General features: G+C 43.8%; 1 protein-coding gene across 10 annotated transcripts in view; it reads right to left on the reverse strand.

Moving 5' to 3' along the window:
• Positions 1 to 27,670, reverse strand: part of LOC134207867 (rhophilin-2) — a 334,965-nt gene that overhangs the window by 180,214 nt on the left and 127,081 nt on the right. The window contains exons 1-2 of one of the 10 annotated variants that reach the window (XM_062683835.1): positions 24,633 to 24,801; positions 17,428 to 17,682 (exon numbers count right to left, since the gene is read on the reverse strand). The exons of 6 other annotated variants lie outside the window; for them this stretch is intronic. In XM_062683835.1, coding sequence (XP_062539819.1) covers positions 17,428 to 17,457 — 30 coding nt within the window. In that variant the 5' untranslated portion in view covers positions 17,458 to 17,682; positions 24,633 to 24,801. Of the gene's footprint in view, positions 1 to 17,427; positions 17,695 to 24,352; positions 24,477 to 24,611; positions 24,802 to 27,670 lie in introns of those variants that run through there. 3 more of the 10 variants (XM_062683836.1, XM_062683837.1, XM_062683838.1) reach the window with 3 other exon arrangements.

Here is a 27,670-nt window from a genome sequence, read left to right on the forward strand (position 1 = left end):
TCCGAGCCTCTTGAAAGTAGGCTTCAGAGCATCTGGTAAAAAGGTTTCCGAGCCTCCTTAAAGGAGGCTTCCGGGCCTCTTGAAAGGATGCTTCCGGGCCTCTTGAAAGAAGGCTTCCGAGCCGCTTGGAATTAGGCTTCCGGGGCGCTTGGAAGGAGGCTTCCGGGCCTTTTGAAAGGAGGCTTCCGGGCCTCTCGAAAGGATGCTTCCGGGCCTCTTGAAAGGAGGCTTCCGGGCCTCTTGAAAGGAGGCTTCCGGGCCTCTTGAAAGGAGGCTTCCGGGCCTCTTGAAAGGAGGCTTCCGGGCCTCTTGAAAGGAGGCTTCTGGGCCTCTTGAAATTAGGCTTCCGGGCCTCTTGAAAGGAGGCTTCTGGCCTTTGAAAGGAGGCTTCGGGCCTCTTGAAAGAAGGCTTCCGAGCCACTTGAAATTAGGCTTCCGGGCCTCTTGAAAGGAGGCTTCCGGGCCTTTGAAAGGAGGCTTCAGGGCCTCTTGAAAGGATGCTTCCGGGCCTCTTGAAAGGAGGCTTCCAGGCCTCTTGAAAGGAGGCTTCCGGGCCTCTTGAAAGGAGGCTTCCTAGCCTCTTGAAAGGAGGCTTCCCAGCCTCTTGAAAGGAGGCTTCCGGGCCTCTTGAAAGGAGGCTTCTGGGCCTCTTGGAAGGTGGCTTCCTGGCCCCTTGAAAGGAGGCTTCCGGGCCTCTTGAAAGGAGGCTTCCGGGCCTCTTGAAAGGAGGCTTCCGGGCCTCTTGAAAGGAGGCTTCCGGGCCTCTTGAAAGGAGGCTTCCGGGCCTCTTGAAAGGAGGCTTCCGGGCCTCTTGAAAGGAGGCTTCCTGGCCTCTTGAAAGGAGGCTTCCTGGCCTCTTGAAAGGAGGCTTTCCTGGCCTCTTGAAAGGAGGCTTCTGGCCTCTTGAAAGGAGGCTTCTGGGCCTCATGAAAGGACCCTTCCAGGCCTCTTGAAAGGAGGCTTCCGGGCCTCTTGAAAGGAGGCTTCCGGGCCTCTTGAAAGGAGGCTTCCGGGCCTCTTGAAAGGAGGCTTCCGGGCCTCTTGAAAGGAGGCTTCCGGGCCTCTTGAAAAGAGGCTTCCTGGCCTCTTGAAAGGAGGCTTCCGGGCCTCTTGAAAGGAGGCTTCCGGCCTCTTGAAAGGAGGCTTCCGGGCCTCTTGAAAGGAGGCTTCCGGGCCTCTTGAAAGGAGGCTTCCGGGCCTCTTGAAAGGAGGCTTCCGGGCCTCTTGAAAGGAGGCTTCCGCGCCACTTGAACGGAGGCTTCCCGGCCCCCTGAAAGGAGGCTACCGGGTCTCTTGAAAGGAGGCTCAGGGCCTCTTGAAAGGAGGTTTCTGGCCTCTTTAAAGGAGGCTTCGGGCCTCTTGAAAGGGGGCCTGGGCCTCTTTAAAGGGGGCTTCGGGCCTCTTGAAAGGGGGCTTCCGGGCCTCTTGAAAGGAGGCTTCCGGGCCACTTGAAAGGAGGCTTCCGAGCCTCTTGAAAGGAGGCTTCCGGGCCTCTTGAAAGGAGGCTTCCGGGCCTCTTGAAAGGAGGCTTCCGGGTCCTTTGAAAGGAGGCTTCTGGGCCTCTTGAAAGGAGGCTTCCGGGCCTCTTGAAAGGAGGCTTCCGGGCCTCTTGAAAAGAGGCTTCCGGGCCTCTTGAAAGGAGGCTTCCGGGCCTCTTGAAAGGAGGCTTCTGAGCCTCTTGAAAGGAGGCTTCTGGGCCTCTTGAAAGGAGGCTTCTGGCCTCTTGAAAGGAGGCTTCCGGGCCTCTTGAGGGGAGGCTTCCGGGCCTCTTGAAAGGAGGCTTCCGGGCCTCTTGAAAGGAGGCTTCGGGCCTCTTGAAAGGGGGCTTCTGTGCCTCTTGAAAGGCGGCTTCCGGGCCTGTTGAAAGGAGGTTTCCGGGCCTCTTGAACGGAGGCTTCCGGGCCTCTTGAAAGGAGGCTTCCGGGCCTCTTGAAAGGAGGCTTCCGGGCCTCTTGAAAGGAGGCTTCCGGGCCTCTTGAAAGGGGGCTTCCGGGCCTCTTGAAAGGAGGCTTCCGGGCCTCTTGAAAGGAGGCCTTCGGGGCCTCTTGAAAGGAGGCTTCTGGGCCTCTTGAAAGGAGGCTTCTGGGCCTCTTGAAAGGAGGCTTCCGGGCCTCTTGAAAGGAGGCTTCTGGCCTCTTGAAAGGAGGCTTCCGGGCCTCTTGAAAGACGGCTTCCTGGCCTCTTGAAAGGAGGCTTCCGGGCCTCTTGAAAGGAGGCTTCCGGGCCTCTTGAAAGGAGGCTTCCTGGCCTCTTGAAAGGAGGCTTCCGGGCCTCTTGAAAGGAGGCTTCCGGGCCTCTTGAAAGGAGGCTTCCGGGCCTTTTGAAAGGAGGCCTCCTCTTGGAAGGAGGCTTCTGGGCCTCTTGAAAGGAGGCTTCCGGGCCTCTTGAAAGGAGGCTTCCGAGCCTCTTGAAAGGAGGCTTCCAAGCCTCTTGAAAAGAGGCTTCCGGGCCTCTTGAAAGGAGGCTTCCGGGCCTCTTGAAAGGAGGCTTCCGGGCCTCTTGAAAGGAGGCTTCCGAGCCTCTTAAAAGGAGGCTTCCGAGCCTCTTAAAAGGAGGCTTCCTAACCTCTTGAAAGGAGGCTTCCTAACCTCTTGAAAGGAGGCTTCCGAGCCTCTTGAAAGGAAGCTCCCGAGCCTCTTGAAAGGAGAATTCCGAGCCTCTTGAAAGGAGGCTTCCGAGCCTCTTGAAAGGAGGCTTCCGAGCCTCTTGAAAGGAGGCTTCCGAGCCTCTTGAAAGGAGGCCTTTGAGCCTCTTGAAAGAAGGCTTCCTAGCCTCTTTAAAGGAGGCTTCCATCCCTTTTGAAGGAAGGCTTTCGAGCCTCTTGAATCGAAGCTTCCGAGCCTCTTAAAACGAGGATTCTGAGCTTCTTGAAAGGAAGCTTCCGAGCCTCTTGAAAGAAGGTTTCCGATCCTCTTGAAAGGAGGCTTCCTGGTCTCTTGAAAGGAGGCTTCCTGGTCTCTTGAAAGGAGGCTTCCGGGCCTCTTGAAAGGAGGCTTCCGGGCCTCTTGAAAGGAGGCTTCCGGGCCTCTTGAAAGGAGGCTTCCGGGCTTCTTGAAAGGAGGCTTCCGGGCCTCTTGAAAGGAGGCTTCCGGGCCTCTTGAAAGGAGGCCTGGGCCTCTTGAGAGGTGGCTTCCTGGCCTCTTGAAAGGAGGCTTCCGGGCCTCTTGAAAGGAGGCTTCCGGGCCTCTTGAAAGGAGGCTTCCGGGCCTCTTGAAAGGAGGCCTGGGGCCTCTTGAAAGGAGGCTTCCGGGCCTCTTGAAAGGAGGCTTCTGGGCCTCTTGAAAGGAGGCTTCTGGCCTCTTGAAAGGAGGCTTCCTGGCCTCTTGAAAGGAGGCTTCCGGGCCTCTTGAAAGGAGGCTTCCGGGCCTCTTGAAAGGAGGCTTCCTGGCCTCTTGAAAGGAGGCTTCCGGGCCTCTTGAAAGGAGGCTTCCGGGCCTCTTGAAAGGAGGCTTCCTGGCCTCTTGAAAGGAGGCTTCCGGGCCTCTTGAAAGGAGGCTTCCGGGCCTCTTGAAAGGAGGCCTGGGCCTCTTGAAAGGAGGCTTCCGGGCCTCTTGAAAGGAGGCCTGGGCCTCTTGAAAGGAGGCTTCCGGGCCTCTTGAAAGGAGGCTTCCGGGCCTATTGAAAGGAGGCTTCCAGGCCTCTTGAAAGGAGGCTTCCGAGCATCTTGAAAGGAGGTTCCTGAGTCTCTTGAAAGGAGGCTTCCGAGTCTCTTGAAAGGAGGCTTTCGGGCCTCTTGAAAGGAGGCTTCGGGCCTCTTGAAAGGAGGCTTCCGGGCCTCTTGAAAGGAGGCTTCCGGGCCTCTTGAAAGGAGGCTTCCGGGACCCTTGAAAGCGGGCTTCCGGCCCGCTTGAAAGGAGGCTTCTGGGCCACTTGAAAGGAGGCTTCCGGGCCTCTTGAAAGGAGGCTTCCAGGTCTCTTGAAAGGAGGTTTCTGGCCTCTTTAAAGGAGGCTTCTGGCCTCTTGAAAGGAGGCTTCTGGCCTCTTGAAAGGAGGCCTGGCCTCTTGAAAGGAGGCTTCCTGGCCTCTTGAAAGGGGGCTTCTGGCCTCTTGAAAGGGGGGCCTGGGCCTCTTGAAAGGGGGCTTCCGGGCCTCTTGAAAGGGGCTTCCGGGCCTCTTGAAAGGAGGCTTCCGGGCCTCTTGAGAGGAGGCTTCTGGGCCTCTTGAAAGGAGGCCTGAGCCTCTTGAAAGGAGGCTTCTGAGCCTCTTGAAAGGAGGCCTGGGCCTCTTGAAAGGAGGCTTCCGGGCCTCTTGAAAGGAGGCTTCGGGCCTCTTGAAAGGAGGCTTCCGGGCCTCTTGAAAGGAGGCCTGGGCCTCTTGAAAGGAGGCTTCCGGGCCTCTTGAAAGGAGGCTTCCGGGCCTCTTGAAAGGAGGCTTCGGGCCTCTTGAAAGGAGGCTTCCGGGCCTCTTGAAAGGAGGCTTCCGGGCCTCTTGAAAGGAGGCTTCCGGGCCTCTTGAAAGGAGGCTTCCGGGCCTCTTGAAAGGAGGCTTCCGGGCCTCTTGAAAGGAGGCTTCCGGGCCTCTTGAAAGGAGGCTTCCGGGCCTCTTGAAAGGAGGCTTCCGGGCCTCTTGAAAGGAGGCTTCCGGGCCTCTTGAAAGGAGGCTTCCGGGCCTTTTGAAAGGAGGCTTCCGGGCCTCTTGAAAGGAGCCCGACTAGAAGAGCATAACAAAAATTTAACACAATTTTAACATATTGTGATATTTATAACTTATTTTGATACAATTTTGTTCTCAGTAGCCATTATCTTTCAAATGTTGTAACAGGATTACATCATAATATGATTTGAAAAATGCTTAACACCGAATTGCCCAACAGTAGGCAATTAAAATAGATGTAGCAAAGTCTCCCAGCCATAGGTATCACAACGCTGATATAATTTGAGAAGGTTGCCTTATTTGTAATGTTGTTAATTTCATGTTCTCGAAACAAAATCTTGTTCAGACAAAAACAAAAAATAATGGTTCTTGATCACAATCTGGAGACCTATCACGACCTGTAAAAATTCCAACTGCACAGAAACAATATATTTTGTATCTGATTCTGTTATAAATTTCTAACAGAATATGTTATTTTTATGATAAAATTGTAACAAAATTTGATAGTTTTTTGTTTCCAGTAGTGCATTTTTTGATAGAAATTTAGATATTTTAACAACATCCTGCACCATGTTTCTAACAAATTTTGTTATAAAAATTTAGTATAACATAATAACATAGGATGATATAATTTTGATATGACCTTCTAGTCGGGAGGCTTCCGAGCCTCTTGAAAGGAGGCTTCCGAGCCTCTTGAAAGGAGGCTTCCGAGCCTCTTGAAAGGAGGCTTCCGAGCCTCTTGAAAGGAGGCTTCCGGGCCTCTTGACAGGAGGCTTCTGGGCCTCTTGACAGGAGGCTTCTGGGCCTCTTGACAGGAGGCTTCCGAGCCTCTTGACAGGAGGCTTCCGATCCTCTTAAAAGGAAGCTTCCGAGCCTCTTGAAAGGAGGCTTCCGAGCCTCCTGAAAGTAGGCTTCCGGGCCTCTGGAAAAAAGGCTTCCGGGTCTCTTGAAAGGAGGCTTCCGGGCCTCTTGAAAGGAGGCTTCCGGGTCTCTTGAAAGGAGTCTGGATATTAGGCATTTAATATTGATCTGAACCTTCCAAAACAATGTCTCTTTTCGTATGGAATTGTTCGTACCGCTGTTTTGTTCAAATTTAATATTTGTTCGGGGTTGTTCAAAGCACTAAATAACCAAATAATAATAATTCATCTTCTAAGAATTCAACCTGAAGCCTTCCAGAAACCCATCGTGGAGTTCCTCCAGGATTACATTCAGGAGAATCCCACAGAAATTACTCCTGCAGCTCTTCTATGAACTCTTTTTGGAGTTCAACCAGGAATTCCGCCTGGATCTCCTCAAGGAGTTATGCAAAGAGATCTTACAAATTTTATCCAAAAATTCCTTCCGCAATTCCTCCAATAATATCTCCTGAAGTTCAGCCAAAAAATCCAGAAATTCTTCCAAAAGTTTCTCCTGGAGTAAACCAAGGGATTTCCACTGAGAAGCCCATAGCAAATCCTCCTGCACTGCCGCTAACCGCAAGTCGAGCACATCTGAGAAAAAAATGCAAATGGGAAAATGGCTTGCAAAGATTTTTCATTGTTTTTCATTTATTACCGTGAATTTCTTCCCAAATTACTGCCCTAATACATTGAAAACATGTACATAGGTATGTTTAATGAGTCTATATGAAGAAAGAACTTAATCCTGCTTGAAAAAATGAATATGACTGACTTGCGATTACAAACTTCATAAATTAGCAAAGTAACCGCAAGACAGTCACATTGCCATGACGATTTCCATTCTGTCATCAACATACATTTGACCTGAGTGGCATAGTATTTCGTAGTTCGTTAAATAAACTATGAAATGTCGGTATTGGACTATCTTGCCTTGTATAAATCGGATGAAAGCTCGGATGAAGAGGTCCTTGGATTTTGCCATCCCGTCGGATCAGATGGAAGTTTCTTCAATGAAGAAATTTCTCCGGTTTTACCAGTTCAGAAGCGAACGAAAAAACAAATTCAAAAAAAGATCGCGGCTAAGAAAAGGCGTACGTCACATTCGATGAAACTAGCTGACTGCAAGTGTCGGAAAAAATGTGCCGAAAAAATAAGAAGGACGACAGAGCGGTAGTTCATGATCGTTTCTGGGATATGAACATGTTAGAGCAACAAAGAGAGGCAAACATAAGCGTGATACGACCCAGAGAGATGTTGTGAAGGCACACATCAATTCGTTTGGTCCATCGATTTCGCACTACAAGCGAGAGCACGCTCCCAACAGACTCTATTTGCCATCGGATTTGACGGGAAAATCCATGTATGACCACTATATGCAGGATAACCATGTCCCAAAAGTCAGTTATCAGTTTTACTGCCGCATTTTCAAGGAAATGAATATTTCCATTGTAAAACTGGGACATGAAGAATGCGAGTTGTGCACTTCCTCTATCCAACATCAAACTGATCACCTCACGACGGGCACTGGATCATCTGATGAAACTGAATCGTGTTTTGTCTGTCGCAAATATGCGGATCATTTGCGTTTAAAAGACGATGCAAGAGAAGCTTATCGTAAGGATGGCTATGAAGTGTAACCTGGTTGCATTGTGTTAGTTGTCGACCTACAAAAGGTCAGTAAACGATTAGTAATATAACAACAAAAGCTGAAGATTTCGAAAGACTCTCTGGGTTATTCAACTACCAAGGCTTGATGGTTACCACAACATAGTTTTTTCGCAGCGTTTACTTACATATAATGAGACGTTTCCGGCTGGAAAATTTGTGAAAACATTACCAGTTTTTTCTTACTTATGGGACGAATCAGCCACACGCTAATGCTATTGCAAGCTGTAAATAAGTTGTATTGGACTGATCTACCACTTAACTGAATGCTTTGAAAAGGCTGTACCTTCAAACTATTGGATAATTTGTTTAAAAAATATAATATAAATTGAAAAAAAATATGGTTTTTGTGATTTTTTTTATAAATTCAATGTTTTTTATCGAGTGTTCACAATTTGACTTTGCCTTCTTATATTTCTATGCCTCTACATTCCAACTGGAACTTGACCTGCTTTTCAACTGAGTATTCTATTAGCATTTCCTCAATTATCAATAAACAAAAAGCTTTTCTGTGCCCGTCATTGCATGAGTATGTATCTTGTGTGGCAAGTTCAATGGATACACTATGTCCAGGGAGTCGAGAATTATTCTTACCCGAAAACACCCTAGACCGGACCGAGAATCAAACTCGCCATCTCCGGATTAGCAATCTTACGCCTTCCCTCAAAAGGCTAATTGAAGAGCCAATTTTACTTGGTTTTTTAATTTTAATTTAATTTAAAAAAGTTATTTCAGCTTAATTCCTCATTTCCCCTATTTGTTATATGTTTTTGTCCCACCCATATTTCGGAACGTGGACGTTCCCGTAAATATGATTATCATTGGTTTATGCGAAGGAGCAAAGTTCAAAGTGGAGAAAATTGCAGAGAATACGAGTTGTAGTTATTTCATTGTAATTGATTTTACTTGCTCTTCTTCCTATGCGGTGTGTTAAGTTTTAAATATTCGTTAAAACTAATTAATGTCAGATGGATTAAACAAATAAATAAATAAATAATCGTAAGATGCGCGGCTACAAAGCAAGATTATGCTGAGGGTGGTTGAGGTCCATTCCCGGTTCAGTCAGGAATTTTTCGGGTTGGAAATTGTCTCGACAAATGCAAAAATGGTAACTTGGTTTAGAACCCTCGCAGTTAATAACTGTGGAAGTGCTTAATGAACACGCGAGGCGGCAATGTCCTAGTGGGGGATGTAATGCCAATGAATAAGAAGGAGATGATGATTTTACTAGCTGATGAATTTGTTAATAACATCATTCTCAGATCTCAATAATCAAGCTATCACGAGAGAGCAAACTAGTTTGCGATCTTAAAGGTAAGCATTGTCCTTTAATTTTCAATACAAAATCGCATTGCTCTACTGAAACTGCATAGGCTAGATGTACCAGTTGTGGCCATAGCACCAGTTGTCGTACTAGTGCTTTATATGCCAAATGGCCAATCAAAGCACCGTAAACCAAGTTCAGATCGATAAAGCATATTCATATGATACGATAACGCCTTTGATCTCCTCCAAAACAAGCAAAGCATAATTGTAAAAATTGATGTTGCTTAATTTTTGACGTCCTTTGCACCAGTTGTCGCACTAGTGGTCCCTATTTGGCCAATCCCAAAAGAAAACAATGGGATTTGCCAAATAAGGAACCAAAATTAAGATAAGTGCCACAACTGGTGCATGCGTTCCTATTATTATTTATTTATTTATTCAGACTAAGGCCGAAGTGGCCTGTGCGGTATATAAGAGTCTTCTCCATTCGTAGCCACGTCGCCAACCACGCAGTCTACGGAGGGTCCGCAAGTCATCTTCCACCTGATCGATCCACCTTGCCTTGTCGTATCGTTGTCGAGAACCATTTTCACCGGGTTACTGTCCGACATTCCGGCTACGTGCCTGGCCCACCACAGTCTACCGATTTTCGCGTGAAGGATGTGAAGGATGGTTGGTTTTCCCAACAGCTGATGCAACTCGTGGTTCATTCGCCTCCTCCACGTACCGTCCGCCATCTGCACCCCACCATAGATGGTACGCAGCACTTTCCTTTCGAAAACTCCAAGTGCGCGTTGGTCCTCCACGAGCATCGTCCAGGTCTCGTGTCCGTAAAGGACTACCGGTCTAATGAGCGTTTTGTAGATAGTCAGTTTGGTACGGCGGCGAACTCTATTCGATCGGAGCGTCTTGCGGAGTCCAAAGTACGTACGATTTTCAGCCACTATGCGTCTCCGAATTTCTCTGCTGGTATCATTTTCGGCAGTCACCAGTGAGCCCAAGTACAAAAATTCTTCTACCACCTCGATTTCGTCACCACCGATGAAAACTCGCGGTGGGTTGCTCACGTTGTCTTCTCTTGACCCTCTTCCTATCATGTACTTCGTCTTCGACGTGTTGATGACTAGTCCAATCCGATTAACTTCGCTTTTCAGTCTGATGTAGGCTTCCTCCATCCTCTCAAAGTTACGTGCCATGATATCAATGTCGTCGGCGAAGCCAAATAGCTGGACGGACTTATTGAAACCACTCGTGTTAATCCCTGCTCTTCGTATTACCCCTTCCAAAGCGATGTTGAATAGCAGACACGAAAGACCATCACCTTGCCGTAACCATCTGCGGGTTTCGAAGGGACTCGAGAATGCCCCTGAAACTCGAACTACGCACATCACCCGATCCATCGTCGCTTTGATCAACCGTGTCAGTTTATCTATCCGGCTTTGAAGTCGATGAATAGATGATGTGTGGGCACGTTGTATTCGCGGCATTTCTGCAGTACTTGGCGAATGGCGAACACCTGGTCCGTGGTGGAGCGTTCGCCCATTAAACCCGCCTGGTACTGCCCCACGAACTGTTGCAGTTGGTTCTAGTCGACGGCATAAAATTTGGGATAGCACCTTGTAGGCGGCGTTCAGCAATGTGATTGCGCGGTAGTTGCTACAATCCAGCTTATCGCCCTTTTTGTAGATGGGACACACGACACCTTCCATCCACTCCTGCGGCAAAACTTCCTCCTCCCAAATCTTGGTAATGACCCAGTGCAGCGCTCTAGCCAGTGCCTCATCACCGTGTTTAAATAGCTCTCCTGGAAGTTGGTCAACCCCAAGGGCCTTTGTTGTTCTTCAGCCGGCCAATGTCCTCCTGGATTTCCTGGATATCCGTAGCCGGTGAAATTATGTCCTGCGCGCGTTCTCCCAGGTCCATCACCATACCACCATCTTCGTCTGCCACATTGTCATTCAGGTGCTATTCGTAGTGCTGCCGCCACCTTTGTATCACCTCACGCTTATTCGTAACAAGGATCCCGTTTATGTCCTTACACATATTAGGCTGTGGCACGTGGCCCTTACTTGAACGGTTCAACTTCTCATAGAACTTTCGTGCGTTATAAGCGCGGTACAGTTGCTTCGTCTCTTCCCGGTCTTGATCTTCCTGCTGACGCTTTTTTCTTAGGAAAATTGAATTTTGTGCATTCCGCGCCCGTTTGTATATCGTGCCTCGTACGGTGTTGCAGCAATCTCGTCAATGCTGCATTCTTCTCCTCCACTAACTTCTCACATTCGCCGTCATACCAGTCGTTTCTCTGATCCGGAGCCACCGTGCCTAGTGCAGCGGTTGCGGTGCTTCCAATGGCGGATCGAATATCTCTCCAGCCATCTTCAAGAGATGCTGCGCCTAACTGCTCTTCCGTTGGGAGTGCCACTTCCAGCTGCTACGCGTATTCTTGGGCTAGTCTACCGTCTTGTAGCCGCCCAATGTTAAGCCGCGGCGCCCGACTTCGACGCGTGTTGTACACCGTCGAGAGTTTTGAGCGCAGGCATACTGCAACGAGGTAGTGGTCGGATTCAATATTCACACTGCGGTAATTGCGGATGTTCGTGATGTCGGAGAAGAATTTACCGTCGATTAGAACGTGGTCGATTTGGTTTTCCGTTTCTTGGTTAGGTGATCTCCATGTGGCCTTGTGGATATTTTTGCGGGGAAAGAAGGTGCTTCGGACTACCATTCCGCGGGAGGCTGCGAAGTTTATGCACCGTTGGCCGTTGGCACTCCATACGGTGTGCAGGCTTTCCGGTCCGATGACCGGTCTATAAATTTCCTTCCTTCCTAACTGAGCGTTCATGTCACCGATGACGATTTTGACGTCACGAAGTGGGCATCCATCGTATGTCTGCTCCAGCTGTGCGTAGAACGCTTCTTTCTCGTCATCGGGTCTCCCTTCGTGTGGGCAGTGCACGTTGATGATGCTATAGTTGAAGAAACGGCCTTTAATCCTCAGCTTGCACATCCTTGCGTTGATTGGCTGCCACCCAATCACGCATTGGCGCATCTTACCCGGCACTATGAAGCCAGTTCTCAGCTCGTTGGTGGTGCCACAGCTTTGGTAGAAGGTAGTCGCTCGATGCCCGCTTTTCCACACTTTCTGTCCTGTCCAGTAAATCTCCTGCAGCGCCACGACGTTGAAGTTGCGGGGGTGTAATTCATCGCATCATCCTGTCGCAACCTGCAAAACCTAGCGACTTGCAGTTCCATGTTCCAAGCTTCCAATCGTGATCCTTTATTCGTCGCCTAGGTCTTTGCCGATTATATCGAGTCGCATTATCTCTTATATTGTTCGTAATGATTGGTTTTCTAGGCGGCTTATTGGGCCTGCGCAAACCTCCTGTCTCGTCGGAGGGCCATCGTGTCAGGGCTGTTTAGCGTCCCACCTAACACCAGGACTTGGGCTTGTGCGCTTTGAGCGGCACACGGTCGCTTTGGTGGGGCCTACTTGCGGATACATTCAGCTTTTTATAGATGTTTAACACAGCCCACTGTCAAACCCCACCACATCCTAGGCAAGTCCCACAACTCGCAGATGGCCTGGGGAGGGATCGTCAAGCCCTTGGACATAGTCCCTGCTGCCGCTAGCCTAAAGTTAGTTCTACTCAAATGGATTTTTCCTGCTCCTGAAACAAACTTTTAAAAATAAATAAAAATTACACTTAAATATTACGTCGAAACTTGAAAAAAATGTTTGTCTGCTTAAAAAACAGGATACAATCAGATCACACAGAGCTGTGTACGAGAAATGCGACACGTGGCTATCTATGTCGATGCTACTCTGAAAGAAATCATCACATTAGTGTATTTTTTATTCAAGAAATGGTTTCAAGCATAAATGATTATCAATATTCTATAATTGAAAAAAAACGCTGTTAAAATTTGCTCAGTTAATTTCCATTTGAGTTAAGGACATAGTTGGAGGAGTTCCACGATGGCAGTCAATATGGCACCGGACCTTCCACGGGTCAACCCCGCACCTCCCGCACTCCTCTCCCTCCAACATTCGAATGCATCGAACAGCATCGAACAAAAGTATAATATTCAAATTACTAACCTGTCCACAGCATATTTATTCACTTCCCGTGATGATCAACATGTTTCTTCAAAGAGTCCTTTGAATTTCGGCTCGAATTTTATTGTAAATCAGCAGTTTCGTGCCAATTTAATAGTCGTTCGCGATTCCGTGGGCTTATCACTGCACTTCACTTCTTCTCAAAGGGCATAGAAAATCAAGTTTTACTCACTTCTCCGCACATGAGCAGCCCGAAATGTTGATAGAATGCAAGTTAAACATCACTTTTTGATATAAGTCACTAGTTTGAACCGAAAACCTAATATTAACTGCTATTTTTGCCCGAAAAAACGATCAAAAACTGTCCGCGGAGCGAATGTAAACACCGGCAGCGGCAGCAGCAAACTAATGCATAGGGTGGTTCAAAAAATTATTTTGCTCCGCCGCGCTCAGTCGATTATGATTCATAATTTGGGTGTCATCCGATGGTTTGGGTTGGTTTGAATAGAGGCTTACCGTGCACAGGTCGTTTCAGGTTTGTATGGCAGTTGATATGGCGAGGTTGAATTTTACATTATTTTGATTGTGGCACTCCGTCATTGGGCGCTGGCGAGGGGGGAGACCATATGACTGAATGAAATATTCAAGAGCTTTAATTCCATAGACAGTGGACATTGAATGGTGATTTCAATGGTTGGGAGTCGATTTTAATCGAAGTTGCGAATCTTTAGCATGATAATTAGGCTTATTTTTTTGCGTTACATAATCAATGGATCTTTCCTGCGGTGCGGTTTTCGTTCAGTGAAGTCTCCGGAATGTTGCTTTAAGCTATGTGGATTCTCTTTTCGCCAGCGTTTGGAGGGAAGGCGCTGTAGCCAGTGTAATGAAAAGTTTAGTTTCTCATACTAGTTTTCATACAAACTTGAACCGGCTAGTGTTCAACCAGTTTTTGTTCAAATCGGTTTTTGGAGGACACTCGGAGCATGGGACGGAATCGAGTGAGCGTGGTGGAGCTGGGTCGTTTTTTGAACCACCCTACTACTATTCTTTGTTTTTTTATAAATACGACACCAATACTACTACAGTATATGACAGTTTTTATTGTACAAATACTTTCAAAGCTTTGTTTTGGTACTCAACCCACCTTCACCTTAACCCAAATCCGAAAATGATCCAAAGTAAGCAAGCATAATCGCCGAAATATTCCGGTTCTCCCCCAGTAACATTAATTATCACAAAAAACACTACCTATACGGTCGGCAGCACTTAAAAATTTAAAAGTTTCACTCCTCGCCACCAAATTCTCGAAACTGGAGCAATCTTCTGAAGCTTTTACATAGATGCCACCTCGCTGATGGAATAACTCCGTCACGATCGGCCTATAAGTGTCCGTATTCGCGTTCATATGCACCTCTCATTAATTATCATTAATTCACTCGGAAGATCATTATCACCATCATCAATCGTCGGATTTCACCCCTGGCTCCTATAGTTCCCATCAAATCTACGAACCGAAAATGACATAACCCCTCGCTCAGAAAGAACCAATTAGCAGCAACAGCAGCCGCGTGCGTCCGCTCGGAACTGGGTCAAATTCTCCCGCCAAGACCCGCCCCAAAACAAAAGCAGTCAACAGCATCGTAGCCCTTCTACGCTCTCTGCCAATAATGGGTTCGTAAAACCCGTCCAAAAACTAATAAAAGATCAGTTAGAAAAGAAAAGAGAAAAAAATCACTTCCTGTCCGATCGGATGCGAGTCAGCAACATTGGCCTACTGACTGACTGATACTGAAATGGCTCCGTTCGTAGTGGAGAGCAAGCCCTGATTGGTGGAATGCTAACCCGTTCCCGATTACGGAGAAACAGCTACAAGACAAAAAAAAACAATCAAGGCAATCAAAGCCCATTTGGGAACAAAATTATCAGCGATCAGATCGGATGACTGAATTACTTTTTTGGGTCTCCTCCGTGTGTTATCTCACAGCTCCAATCTCGAACTGCTTACCGCTTGCGGAGGAAACCGCAGTTCGTGAGGTCAAATCATTTTCATGTTTCAACGTCTTCCTTCCTCTCGTGGATGGCATAACTTAATTGAAACATTGGTTCCTTACGGTGGCGACACGCACCGTGACATGGCCGGGTTATGTGAAAACATTGACATGAATGACATCCGAAGAAGATGGCAGGTGAAAATGAAGATCTCACGTGTGTCAACGGATCCACGGGGTTCGTCACACACGGGCTACATTTCACACAACTGGCACGGGCTAGGGCAGAATCTTCAATAAGTTTATGCAACAGCTTTGAAGTGGAGTTGGAGCCAACTCCGGATAATAACAACCAATGGCTGTTTCTGTTTCGTAAGAGACAAACTCGCAACTCGCAGTAGTCTTCTGTCGAAAGATAAATAAACATGGATGAAACTTTGTATTTTTCCAATATTGGAATAATTCCCAAAGTACACGAATCCCAACAGGGATTCTATGTACAACAATCCCGATTGGGATCCTACAACAATCCCGAAAGGGATTCTACACGAATTCCGAAAGGGATTCTACACGACACCCCAAAAGGGATTCTACACGAATCTCGAAAGGGATTCTACACGAATCCCGAAAGGGATTCTACACGAATCCCGAAAGGGATTCTACACGAATCCCGAAAGAGATTCTACATGAATCCCGAAAGGGATTCTACACGAATCCTGAAAGAGATTCTACACGAATCCCGAGAGGGATTCTACACGAATCTTGAAAGAGATTCTACACGAATCCCGAGAGGGATTCTACACGAATCCCGAGAGGGATTCTACACGAATCCCGAGAGGGATTCTACACGAATCCCGAGAGGGATTCTACACGAATCCCGAGAGGGATTCTACACGAATCCCGAGAGGGATTCTACACGAATCCCGAGAGGGATTCTACACGAATCCCGAGAGGGATTCTACACGAATCCCGAGAGGGATTCTACACGAATCCCGAGAGGGATTCTACACGAATCCCGAGAGGGATTCTACACGAATCCCGAGAGGGATTCTACACGAATCCCGAGAGGGATTCTACACGAATCCCGAAAGGGATTCTACACGAATCCCGAAAGGGATTCTACACGAATCCCGAAAGGGATTCTACACGAATCCCGAAAGGGATTCTACACGAATCCCAAAAGGGATTCTACACGAATCCTGAAAGAGATTCTACACGAATCCCGAGAGGGATTCTACACGAATCCTGAAAGAGATTCTACACGAATCCCGAGAGGGATTCTACACGAATCCCGAGAGGGATTCTACACGAATCCCGAGAGGGATTCTACACGAATCCCGAGAGGGATTCTACACGAATCCCGAGAGGGATTCTACACGAATCCCGAGAGGGATTCTACACGAATCCCGAAAGGGATTCTACACGAATCCCGAAAGGGATTCTACACGAATCCCGAAAGGGATTCTTCACGAATCCCGAAAGGGATTCTTCACGAATCCCGAAAGGGATTCTTCACGAATCCCGAAAGGGATTCTACACGAATCCCGAAAGGGATTCTACACGAATCCCGAAAGGGATTCTACACGAATCCCGAAAGGGATTCTACACGAATCCCGAAAGGGATTCTACACGAATCCCGAAAGGGATTCTACACGAATCCCGAAAGGGATTCTACACGAATCCCGAAAGGGATTCTACACGAATCCCGAAAGGGATTCTACACGAATCCCGAAAGGGATTCTACACGAATCCCGAAAGGGATTCTACACGAATCCCGAAAGGGATTCTACACGAATCCCGAAAGGGATTCTACACGAATCCCGAAAGGGATTCTACACGAATCCCGAAAGGGATTCTACACGAATCCCGGAAGGGATTCTACACGAATCCCGGAAGGGATTCTACACGAATCCCGAAAGGGATTCTACACGAATCCCGAAAGGGATTCTACACGAATCCTGAAAGGGATTCTACACGAATCTTGAGAGGGATTCTACACAAATCCTGAAAGGGATTCTACACGAATCGCAATAGGGATTCTACACGCATCTCGGTAGGGATTCTTCACGAATCTCGGTAGGGATTCTACACGAAATCCGAAAGGGAGTCTACACGAACTCGATAGGATTCTGCACGAATCCCGAGAGGGATTCTACACGAATCCCGAGAGGATTCTACACGAATCCCGAGAGGGATTCTACACGAATCCCGAGAGGATTCTACACGAATCCCGAGAGGATTCTACACGTTATGAAAGACAAAAGGGTGCCCACAACCGAACTTCTTCCACTAATAAAGGGTGGGACCCACGAAAGCTCGAATCTTTTAGAACCCATTTTAAGTTATAGCCTGGCCACGATAGCCATTTTCACCATGACAGATCTCAAAGAACTTTATCCAACGCTGCTTGAAATTTTATACGTAAGACCCAAGCTCTTCGCTAGTGATTACTCTTGTGTAAAATAGCTTAATTTCTCTTAAAATTCTGTGTTTCATATCTTGGAAACTAACTTTTACAGTAAAACCTCCATGAGTCGATATTGACGGGACCATCGACTTATGGAAACATCGAGATGAGGAATAGAGAATCGTTGGACAGCAGTTTGAAGGGATCATCACAATAGCCCAAAACTATTTTTTTAGTATGGCTGAATTTGCTTCCATGAGTCGATATCGAGTCATAAAACATCGACTCATGGAGGTTTGACTGTACTCAGATTGTTTCAACATACATATAACCTTTTTCACTCTATTATTATATTTTCTTCTTTAAATTATCCTCAAATCGAATCTACATCAAAAAGCCTTCTTGCTCTGACGAAATTTGTTCTAGCATTCATACGACATAGCCAGCCCATCGTAGTCTGCCTTAACTTCTGACTTCAAATTCCGTCCCATTATAAACTTCTATACTTCAGAATAAACAAATCAACCCCACATCAAAACTTCAACTCACCTTGAGCTGCAAATCCTGCAGGTACCCCATGCTGACAAAGTGCTCCACCGTGGCGGCTTAATTGTTGCTTTCTTCGTAGCGAGAAGAAAAAATCAGACCAACTGCAGCACTTTACCGAGCAGCAGCAAATATGCGCGATTTTTTTTTCCTTTTCCACCAACCGTTTTCCAATCACTCACTCACAGTCGACTTTTTGTTTCGCAAAACCAATTTCACTGTTTTGCATCTCACTTCACACCTCACGCCTCCATCCGCCTCTAGGAAGAAAAAGATATTTTTTTTTCGTGCCAATCACTTCTCGGACGACGAATCGGACGGCTACCCTCGAGAGCTAATAATAATGAGCATGAATATTCATAGTCGAGGGTCCGGCAGAAAATAGCAACAACAATCACAAGTTAAACACCTCGTTGCTGCAGTTGGTGTTTGGATTATTGGCGCTGTTCAACTAGGTTTCATATCTTTTTTGTGGGTATCTGCCTCAAACTCCTTGGCACTATATCATTAAACACACTCACACCCGCCTTATGGACGCACTATTCTTCCTCTTGCGTGGAATGTTTGGAAGCGAAAAACACGTACAATAGCAACAACAACAACAACAGCAACAACAGGTGGTACTTGATGCGGTTTCTTGTTATGGAGTTTTTGTTAGAAACATAAGTTACTGATCGAAAGCGAACTACGCAAAAACATATGGCTTGTACGTGAGACTTGTTTGTAAGTGTGTTTTTGGAGGAGAAGTTCATAATAAACCATTGAACACTCGTACCTAATTTCACTCGAGCAACATGCGGCCCAAACCTGCGTATCGGATATCATCCTTCATTTAATTTGTGTGAGAAAATTCCAAAAATTTCAACGCAACCATCATTCATAGATAATGCCCTGTTGTGCCTTTCAACGGTGGGCGCAACTGTCACTTTGTAGATTCTTTAATTATGAATGGCTAAAAATGCTAAAACAAAAAGCACCGACTACCGCGCGCTTCTTTTCTGTTACCGCCTTCTATCAATAACCGGAGTGGGAAGCGACTCGGCTGACAGTTGGTGCGATGAAATATTTGCCTGCGAATTCGGAGTTGGTAAATGCGCTTCTTTTGCCGTCTTTTGTTCACGGTTCGCCGATTCTCTCACCGATCCGTAGCGATGATGATGGTACGGCGATGGCGTTGTCAGCCTCTAAAGTTGATGAATTGTTGTTTGACGAATCGTTGCTCCTATTTTGCCATGGTTGCGTTTTTTGGCTTTTTTGTGCTAAACGCCGCGCTCCGCTCCAGAGGTTTGAAGTTAGTCTTTTTATGCGCATTTAATTTGCACCAGACCACGCTGGTGCTGTGCGAAAGGAAAGGCATAGAAGTAGGAAAACAGCGATTTGGCAAGAGGTGGATAGATAGAAGCCCTTAAATAATGTAGAAATTCTACAAAACAAATCTTCGGAAGACACTTAACTAACGTTTTGGAAAAATATCAAATATTATGAGAAAAATTTACATCGGAAAAAAAATACAATGTAAGAGAAAAATTGTCTAATTTATCGAACGTATACAAGCCATTCGCTGATGGAATTGAAGCAACTGCTACAAGCCGGCAACCAACGCTAACAAGCGCTGGAAGGAATGGCAACAAGTGCGTTGAACGCGGTCAATGGATTGTTGGTGTACCGTCCGTTGGCTGTTGGTGGTTGGGGTTGGTTTCGCTTGAAGGAACACCAGAAATGTCTTTTGAGGCGTTGGATGTGCATGGCCGGCGGGCTGAACGTGCGCGCTCCAAAGCTAATATTTTGAGACCAGCACGACCGGAGCCAAGGCGGGGAAATGCTTTTACAAGTGGTTTGAAGGAAATTAGTTAGGGATCGAATTTCATTTCAAATGTTTTCAAATTAAAAAAAATGATAATTTAAAATATCAAAAATTTCAAAATTAAAATCACTTTACTTTCATTCTTGAGTTACGCTAAAAAAATCTCCGAATTTCGCTGAGAAATTCCCATAAGAAATTTTCTGGATTAAGAAATTTTTTGAATTGCGTTAAGAAATTCACCGAATTTCGTCAAGAAATTCTCTGAATTTCGTTAAGAAATTCTCTGAATTTCGTTAAGAAATTCTCTGAATTTCGTTAAGAAATTCTCTGAATTTCGTTAAGAAATTCTCTGAATTTCGTTAAGAAATTCTCTGAATTTCGTTAAGAAATTCTCTGAATTTCGTTAAGAAATTCTCTGAATTTCGTTAAGAAATTCTCTGAATTTCGTTAAGAAATTCTCTGAATTTCGTTAAGAAATTCTCTGAATTTCGTTAAGAAATTCTCTGAATTTCGTTAAGAAATTCTCTGAATTTCGTTAAGAAATTCTCTGAATTTCGTTAAGAAATTCTCTGAATTTCGTTAAGAAATTCTCTGAATTTCGTTAAGAAATTCTCTGAATTTCGTTAAGAAATTCTCTGAATTTCGTTAAGAAATTCTCTGAATTTCGTTAAGAAATTCTCTGAATTTCGTTAAGAAATTCTCTGAATTTCGTTAAGAAATTCTCTGAATTTCGTTAAGAAATTCTCTGAATTTCGTTAAGAAATTCTCTGAATTTCGTTAAGAAATTCTCTGAATTTCGTTAAGAAATTCTCTGAATTTCGTTAAGAAATTCTCTGAATTTCGTTCAGAAATTCTCTGAATTTCGTTCAGAAATTCTCTGAATTTCGTTCAGAAATTCTCTGAATTTCGTTCAGAAATTCTCTGAATTTCGTTCAGAAATTCTCTGAATTTCGTTCAGAAATTCTCTGAATTTCGTTCAGAAATTCTCTGAATTTCGTTCAGAAATTCTCTGAATTTCGTTCAGAAATTCTCTGAATTTCGTTCAGAAATTCTCTTAATTTCGTTCAGAAATTCTCTTAATTTCGTTCAGAAATTCTCTGAATTTCGTTCAGAAATTCTCTGAATTTCGTTAAGAAATTCTCTGAATTTCGTTAAGAAATTCTCTGAATTTCGTTAAGAAATTCTCTGAATTTCGTTAAGAAATTCTCTGAATTTCGTTAAGAAATTCTCTGAATTTCGTTAAGAAATTCTCTGAATTTCGTTAAGAAATTCTCTGAATTTCGTTAAGAAATTCTCTGAATTTCGTTAAGAAATTCTCTGAATTTCGTTAAGAAATTCTCTGAATTTCGTTAAGAAATTCTCTGAATTTCGTTAAGAAATTCTCTGAATTTCGTTAAGAAATTCTCTGAATTTCGTTAAGAAATTCTCTGAATTTCGTTAAGAAATTCTCTGAATTTCGTTAAGAAATTCTCTGAATTTCGTTAAGAAATTCTCTGAATTTCGTTAAGAAATTCTCTGAATTTCGTTAAGAAATTCTCTGAATTTCGTTAAGAAATTCTCTGAATTTCGTTAAGAAATTCTCTGAATTTCGTTAAGAAATTCTCTGAATTTCGTTAAGAAATTCTCCGAATTTCGTTAAGAAATTCTCCGAATTTCGTTAAGAAATTCTCTGAATTTCGTTAAGAAATTCTCCGAATTTCGTTAAGAAATTCTCCGAATTTCGTTAAGAAATTCTCCGAATTTCGTTAAGAAATTCTCTGAATTTCGTTAAGAAATTCTCTGAATTTCGTTAAGAAATTCTCTGAATTTCGTTAAGAAATTCTACGAATTTCGTTAAGAAATTCTCCGAATTTCGTTAAGAAATTCTCTGAATTTCGTTAAGAAATTCTCCGAATTTCGTTAAGAAATTCTCCGAATTTCGTTAAGAAATTCTCCGAATTTCGTTAAGAAATTCTCCGAATTTCGTTAAGAAAATTTCCGAATTTCGTTAAGAAATTTTCCGAATTTCGTTAAGAAATTCTCGAATTTCGTCAAAAAATTATCCGAATTTCGTTAAGAAATTCTCCGAATTTCGTTAAGAAATTCTCCGAATTTCGTTAAGAAATTCTCCGAATTTCGTTAAGAAATTCTCCGAATTTCGTTAAGAAATTCTCCGAATTTCGTTAAGAAATTCTCTGAATTTCGTTAAGAAATTCTCCGAATTTCGTTAAGAAATTCTCCGAATTTCGTTAAGAAATTCTCCGAATTTCGTTAAGAAATTATCCGAATTTCGTTAAGAAATTCTTCGAATTTCGTTAAGAAATTCTCTGAATTTCGTTAAGAAATTCTCTGAATTTCGTTAAGAAATTCTCTGAATTTCGTTAAGAAATTCTCTGAATTTCGTTAAGAAATTCTCTGAATTTCGTTAAGAAATTCTCTGAATTTCGTTAAGAAATTCTCTGAATTTCGTTAAGAAATTCTCCGAATTTCGTTAAGAAATTCTCCGAATTTCGTTAAGAAATTCTCTGAATTTCGTTAAGAAATTCTCTGAATTTCGTTAAGAAATTCTCCGAATTTCGTTAAGAAATTCTCCGAATTTCGTTAAGAAATTCTCCGAATTTCGTTAAGAAATTCTCCGAATTTCGTTAAGAAATTCTCCGAATTTCGTTAAGAAATTCTTCGAATTTCGTTAAGAAATTCTTCGAATTTCGTTAAGAAATTCTCCGAATTTCGTTAAGAAATTCTCCGAATTTCGTTAAGAAATTCTCCGAATTTTGTTAAGAAATACTTCGAATTTCGTTAAGAAATTCTCTGAATTTCGTTGTGAAATTCTCTGAATTTCTTTAAGAAATTCTCTGAATTTCGTTAGGAAATTCTCTGAATTTCGTTAGGAAATTCTCTGAATTTCGTTAGGAAATTCTCTGAATTTCGTTAGGAAATTCTCTGAATTTCGTTAAGAAATTCTCTGAATTTCGTTAAGAAATCTGAATTTCGTTAAGAAATTCTCTGAATTTCGTTAAGAAATTCTCTGAATTTCGTTAAGAAATTCGTTAAGAAATTCTCTGAATTTCGTTAAGAAATTCTCTGAATTTCGTTAAGAAATTCTCTGAATTTCGTTAAGAAATTCTCTGAATTTCGTTAAGAAATTCTCTGAATTTCGTTAAGAAATTCTCTGAATTTCGTTAAGAAATTCTCTGAATTTCGTTAAGAAATTCTCTGAATTTCGTTAAGAAATTCTCTGAATTTCGTTAAGAAATTCTCTGAATTTCGTTAAGAAATTCTCTGAATTTCGTTAAGAAATTCTGAATTTCGATAAGAAATTCTCTGAATTTCGTTAAGAAATTCTCTGAATTTCGTTAAGAAATTCTCTGAATTTCGTTAAGAAATTCTCTGAATTTCGTTAAGAAATTCTCTGAATTTCGTTAAGAAATTCTCTGAATTTCGTTAAGAAATTCTCTGAATTTCGTTAAGAAATTCTCTGAATTTCGTTAAGAAATTCTCTGAATTTCGTTAAGAAATTCTCTGAATTTCGTTAAGAAATTCTCTGAATTTCGTTAAGAAATTCTCTGAATTTCGTTAAGAAATTTGTTAAGAAATTCTCTGAATTTCGTTAAGAAATTCGTTAAGAAATTCTCTGAATTTCGTTAAGAAATTCTCTGAATTTCGTTAAGAAATTCTCTGAATTTCGTTAAGAAATTCTCTGAATTTCGTTAAGAAATTCTCTGAATTTCGTTAAGAAATTCTCTGAATTTCGTTAAGAAATTCTCTGAATTTCGTTAAGAAATTCTCCGAATTTCGTTAAGAAATTCTCCGAATTTCGTTAAGAAATTCTCCGAATTTCGTTAAGAAATTCTCCGAATTTCGTTAAGAAATTCTCCGAATTTCGTTGAGAAATTCTCCGAATCTCGTTAAGAAATTCTCAATTTCGTTGAAATTCTCCGAATTTCGTTGAGAAATTCTCCGAATTTCGTTGAGAAATTCTCCGAATTTCGTTGAGAAATTCTCCGAATTTCGTTGAGAAATTCTCCGAATTTCGTTGAGAAATTCTCCGAATTTCGTTAAGAAATTCTCTGAATTTCGTTAAGAATTTCTCCGAATTTCGTTAAGAAATTCTCCGAAATTTGTTAAGAAATTCTCCGAATGAGAATTTTACCACCTGCCGCAATTTGTTCAATTTATGAAATCAGGTTCTCACGTAACATATTCTCGACACCTTCTCGGCGACTCAGTTCCAGTTGCAAATTGTACCGTAACAAGCCGGCAATAAACTTCGAACCTCCCCGGTTCAGTTATCCAATCAGTAGAACTTCTTCTGTCGCTAATCGGCCCATCTAATCGCGCCATCGGTTTACCACTTCCTAGAAGCGTCCCTAGATCGGGATCCCAGGTTCCAGTTAGTTACGCAATTTTATTATCCTGCTCGACGGCAGCAACATCACCTGCCACACAACCACCGCTGCCATTCGATTGCATGTTCGAAATTAATAAAAATGCACCAGTTTCTACGTTCGTACAACTTAATGCACGCAAGAATGGAGCCATTAACACGCCGCCACTTCTACCGGAATGAGTCATAATCCCGCGTGATTGGTCTATGATATGACCACACTAAAGTAGACGACATTCCCATTCTTGACACTTGACTGCGTTACTTTTGCCGTTTGTTTCTTCGCTCGCTTAATTATCATTCGAGTCCGTTAGACCGCCATCATCCACCCACACTGCTGTTGCAATTTCAAAGCTATGGTCACTTCGTATCCAACTCAAAATCAGTACAATTTTTGTCTTCCGAATGGAATAATTATCCCACCACGCACTACTTAGCATAGCTTTAGCTTTTTTTACTGTCAGTGAATAATCATAATTTTAAGGGCTTGAAGCTTATCTCGTTTTAGTATCATAAAGCTTTATGGTGAATTTTGTGATGCGATTTTTTCGCTCAAACGATTTTTCTTCTTACTGAATATTGTTTGAATACAATAAAAGTTATTTTAAAATCAGTTATCTTAGAAATGTTTATATTTGGAATTGTATTGGCAATAAATAAACTTCGAAGGTTTTCATTAAACAAATAACTGTCACTGTTTAATCACTGTTTGAAAAATTCGATCACTTTTTGGCCAATTCAGCCCTGCCATCACAAACCGCTTCTTATTTCCACTCTCAATCTTTGCGTCGTTGTATAATTCGCTGACTGCACCTTTGGCTGCTCAAAGTAGGTCCCAAAGGCCATAAACCACAGAATCACTCAGAGTCACCGCCGCCTGTGATTAACCTTCAAATCAATCTTCGCCGACTGTCTCTCCAGCTTGCAAACAAAGCCGAAGCTGCTCCGCCAACGTGACGCAACGCCTCGCGGCACCCCAACTGACCCCAAATAAGAGTAAATTCGTTAAAAACCGACCACAACAAAACGCAAACTGACCTCTCGCCGCAACGACGTCAAAGTTCACACACCCGCCCAAAACCGACGACGAAAGAGCTGCGTGTCCGTGAAACGACGAACCAACCAACCAACGACGATCAACCGCAAACAAAAACACAACGCGCGCGCGTCCGAAACCCACCAACTGACTCCGTTGAAAGGATGCCGAGCAATGGAACGGTCGGCGAGAGTCCGGTGGACGGTGGCTAAGGAGAGACTCATCGTCTTCGTCTTCGTCGTTCATAGCCTATGGGCTCATGGCTTGCTATGCTCCCCGGATGGAGCGCGCGGCGGATGGTCGAACGGGAGAAAATTGCTCCAACTCCAACTCCAGCGCAGGCATCTAGAGAGCCGCCCTACATGCGCTTATCCGCTACGGGGAAAAACTAGGCTATGCGGATCAGCAGAGAAGTTGGGCTGCAGCCAAAGTAGAACCGACCATGACTCCGAAGAGAGTGCAAGAGAAGCGCCAGATGACCGGGACGCTGGGGAAAGTAATACATAACGGAGTGTTTGGTAAAAAAAAATAAACCAATATGACCATTTGAATAGCTTCATTGAGTTCTGAAGGTCATAAACGACCAAAAACTACCCGCTTAAAAGGCTTTGCCAGCCGACAGCGTACTAAACTGATCAGTTCGATACACTTTCACAAGTCGTTGAGTGTTCAAACATTGTATTGAAGTTTCTTTCTTTCTATGGAGTTTTATTTATATTTTTATGTAATTCTTATCAATAATTACGATGTTTTCATTAATTTCTATTTGCAATAAAAAGGTCCAACTTTTTGTTGATGAAAATTTGTAAATTATTTATGGATTTATTTTAAACTTTGTGATTAATAATTGCTGCCGCTAAAACATTCGTATTTTAGAGTAGAAAGGCACCAGAAAAGTTGAAGAGCAGTATTTTGATTCATTTTCCTCACTCTCTACACTGAGAGGAAAATCTTCATGTATTCCGAACGGGAGAAATTAAGAGGAAATGCAAACGCAACAAGAGTAGGCTATGAGGTTTCTGCCGGTGGAAAAAGTTGTCATTCTTTCCGCCAACTTGGGTAAACATAAAACATCTAAAAATTTAGGGTGAAATAAATATTTGTGGTTTTTCTTTATCAATTATGTTACGAACTTATGTTTTATTAGCGTAGTAAGTGTTGCATTGGTATGTAGTCCAAAAAAATCATTCGTTGCTATTATCTGTACCTGATTAGACGTTTTTGCTTCTGTCAGGTTATGGACCCAGGGAAGCTCATAGCAACCGACCGATAACACGCCGAAAGTGGAAAAATTTTCATCCATAAGTTTCCTGAAACATGTCCATGAGAAGAACAGGAAATGGATTATTGTATACCACCTCAAGACGGAACGGAAAACGGAAGTAATGAAAGTAGCGTGTCGCATCAATCCTTTGAGGAGCTAAAAGGCTATGACGACCATGCGTCGAGAAGGAACCTGGTGTTCTTCGATTGCGGTTTACATTAGCGAGGGCCTCTCGGTCCATGCCTTAGCGAAAATTTGCCCGAATATCGAATATAGTCTGGTCCAGAACGCCCGAACAGCCAAACAAGCTTGCACAGGTCTCTGGAACAAGGGCCCCATACGCCTGTCATTGGCGAACAAAGCTCGTGTACTCTGCATCGAAGCTTAGAACCAGTGTTAGGGCGCAATCGTTAATGTGAACATTTTTATTTTCGGTTAGTTACTGCAAATAAATTCTTTTTCGAGTCCCAATAATCAAGTAGGTATCTCAAGCATACCACATCGTTATATTGCTGCATGATTGAGTGTTAATTTTTTATAAAATATCGAAAACAAAAGTGTGTATAAAAATTGCCTCGCCATAACAAAAAGGTGGTAGAGAATTAACACTGTTGTTTACATTTTAGAACCAAATCCAGATGTCGCACATGTCGGGGTAGGGATTCAATGAACCGCCTTCTCCCCCTGCTCTGGAAGGCGTTCCGGGGCAGCGGAAAGTATACGAAACATAGCCTGCTGCAGAAGCTGATGAGATTGGAGCTTGAAGACTGTTCAATCATCCATTGAATAGTATTGTTTGGCCCCAAATGGCCGGAGGAAATGCGATGACAGTAGCTCTCCGTGGGTGCGTGTGCACGTCACGGAGATCTGACAAGAAGAGGCCGAGTCATGACTTGCTGCTCACCAATTGACACGCTCAGATCCTGATGTAAAATCACACGCTGAAAGTAACTTACTCAAACCCCACATTCCAACACAAAGATGACAAAAAATTCTCTAGCATAGGCCGCAAGCTACGGAAATCTGACAAGAAGAGGCCTCATGGCTTGCTGGTCACCAATTGCACACAGCAGCGCACATGTTCCTCATTGGTTTCTGCAACTGATATGTGACCAGATTCAGTCACTATCAAGGTGTTGTAACCATTTTTGTCTTACTTGTGCTACTCGGGGATGGGGCTGCCACGGAGACACGCGCCAATGGGTACGGGAATGGATGCATCAGGAGTGGACGTGGACGGTAGATTGGGTCAAATTGAAGATTTTCCAGAACGTGACGATTGAGCCTGCTTGCTGGATGCTGTAAGGAGAATGGATACTGATTTCTGGAGCTGGAAACAATATGTCAATAAACAATAGGTGTCACAATCCATCTACGTGGCAGACGCATCCCAGATAGCTGTTGTGGCTGTAGGAAACATCAAACTAAACGTTGGAATAGATGATGAGTGCTGCAGCCTAGATGTCATTTACGTTTTATGTGCTCCAGACCTCGCAGTGAACCTTCTCTCTGTTCGTCATATCTGCCAAAAAGGCTATTGAGTCTCAGATGCGTTATCGCTATGGGACGTGAGAAGGATGGCCTCCATCGATTGAACCAGGTTGGTTAACCGTGTGCATGGGTGGCACGTCCAACCACCAATCTGGAGCTTTGGCACCAACGTGGTGACTGGAATGGAAACCCCGAATGGAATGATGACATCCTGTGTTCCCCGTGTTGAAGAAAAGCATCAAAGGTCATCTTTTGAAGTACATATTCCAAAATTTTCTTAATATC

This window comes from Armigeres subalbatus, chromosome 1 (assembly GCF_024139115.2).
Source record: "Armigeres subalbatus isolate Guangzhou_Male chromosome 1, GZ_Asu_2, whole genome shotgun sequence".
NCBI lineage: Eukaryota > Metazoa > Arthropoda > Insecta > Diptera > Culicidae > Armigeres > Armigeres subalbatus.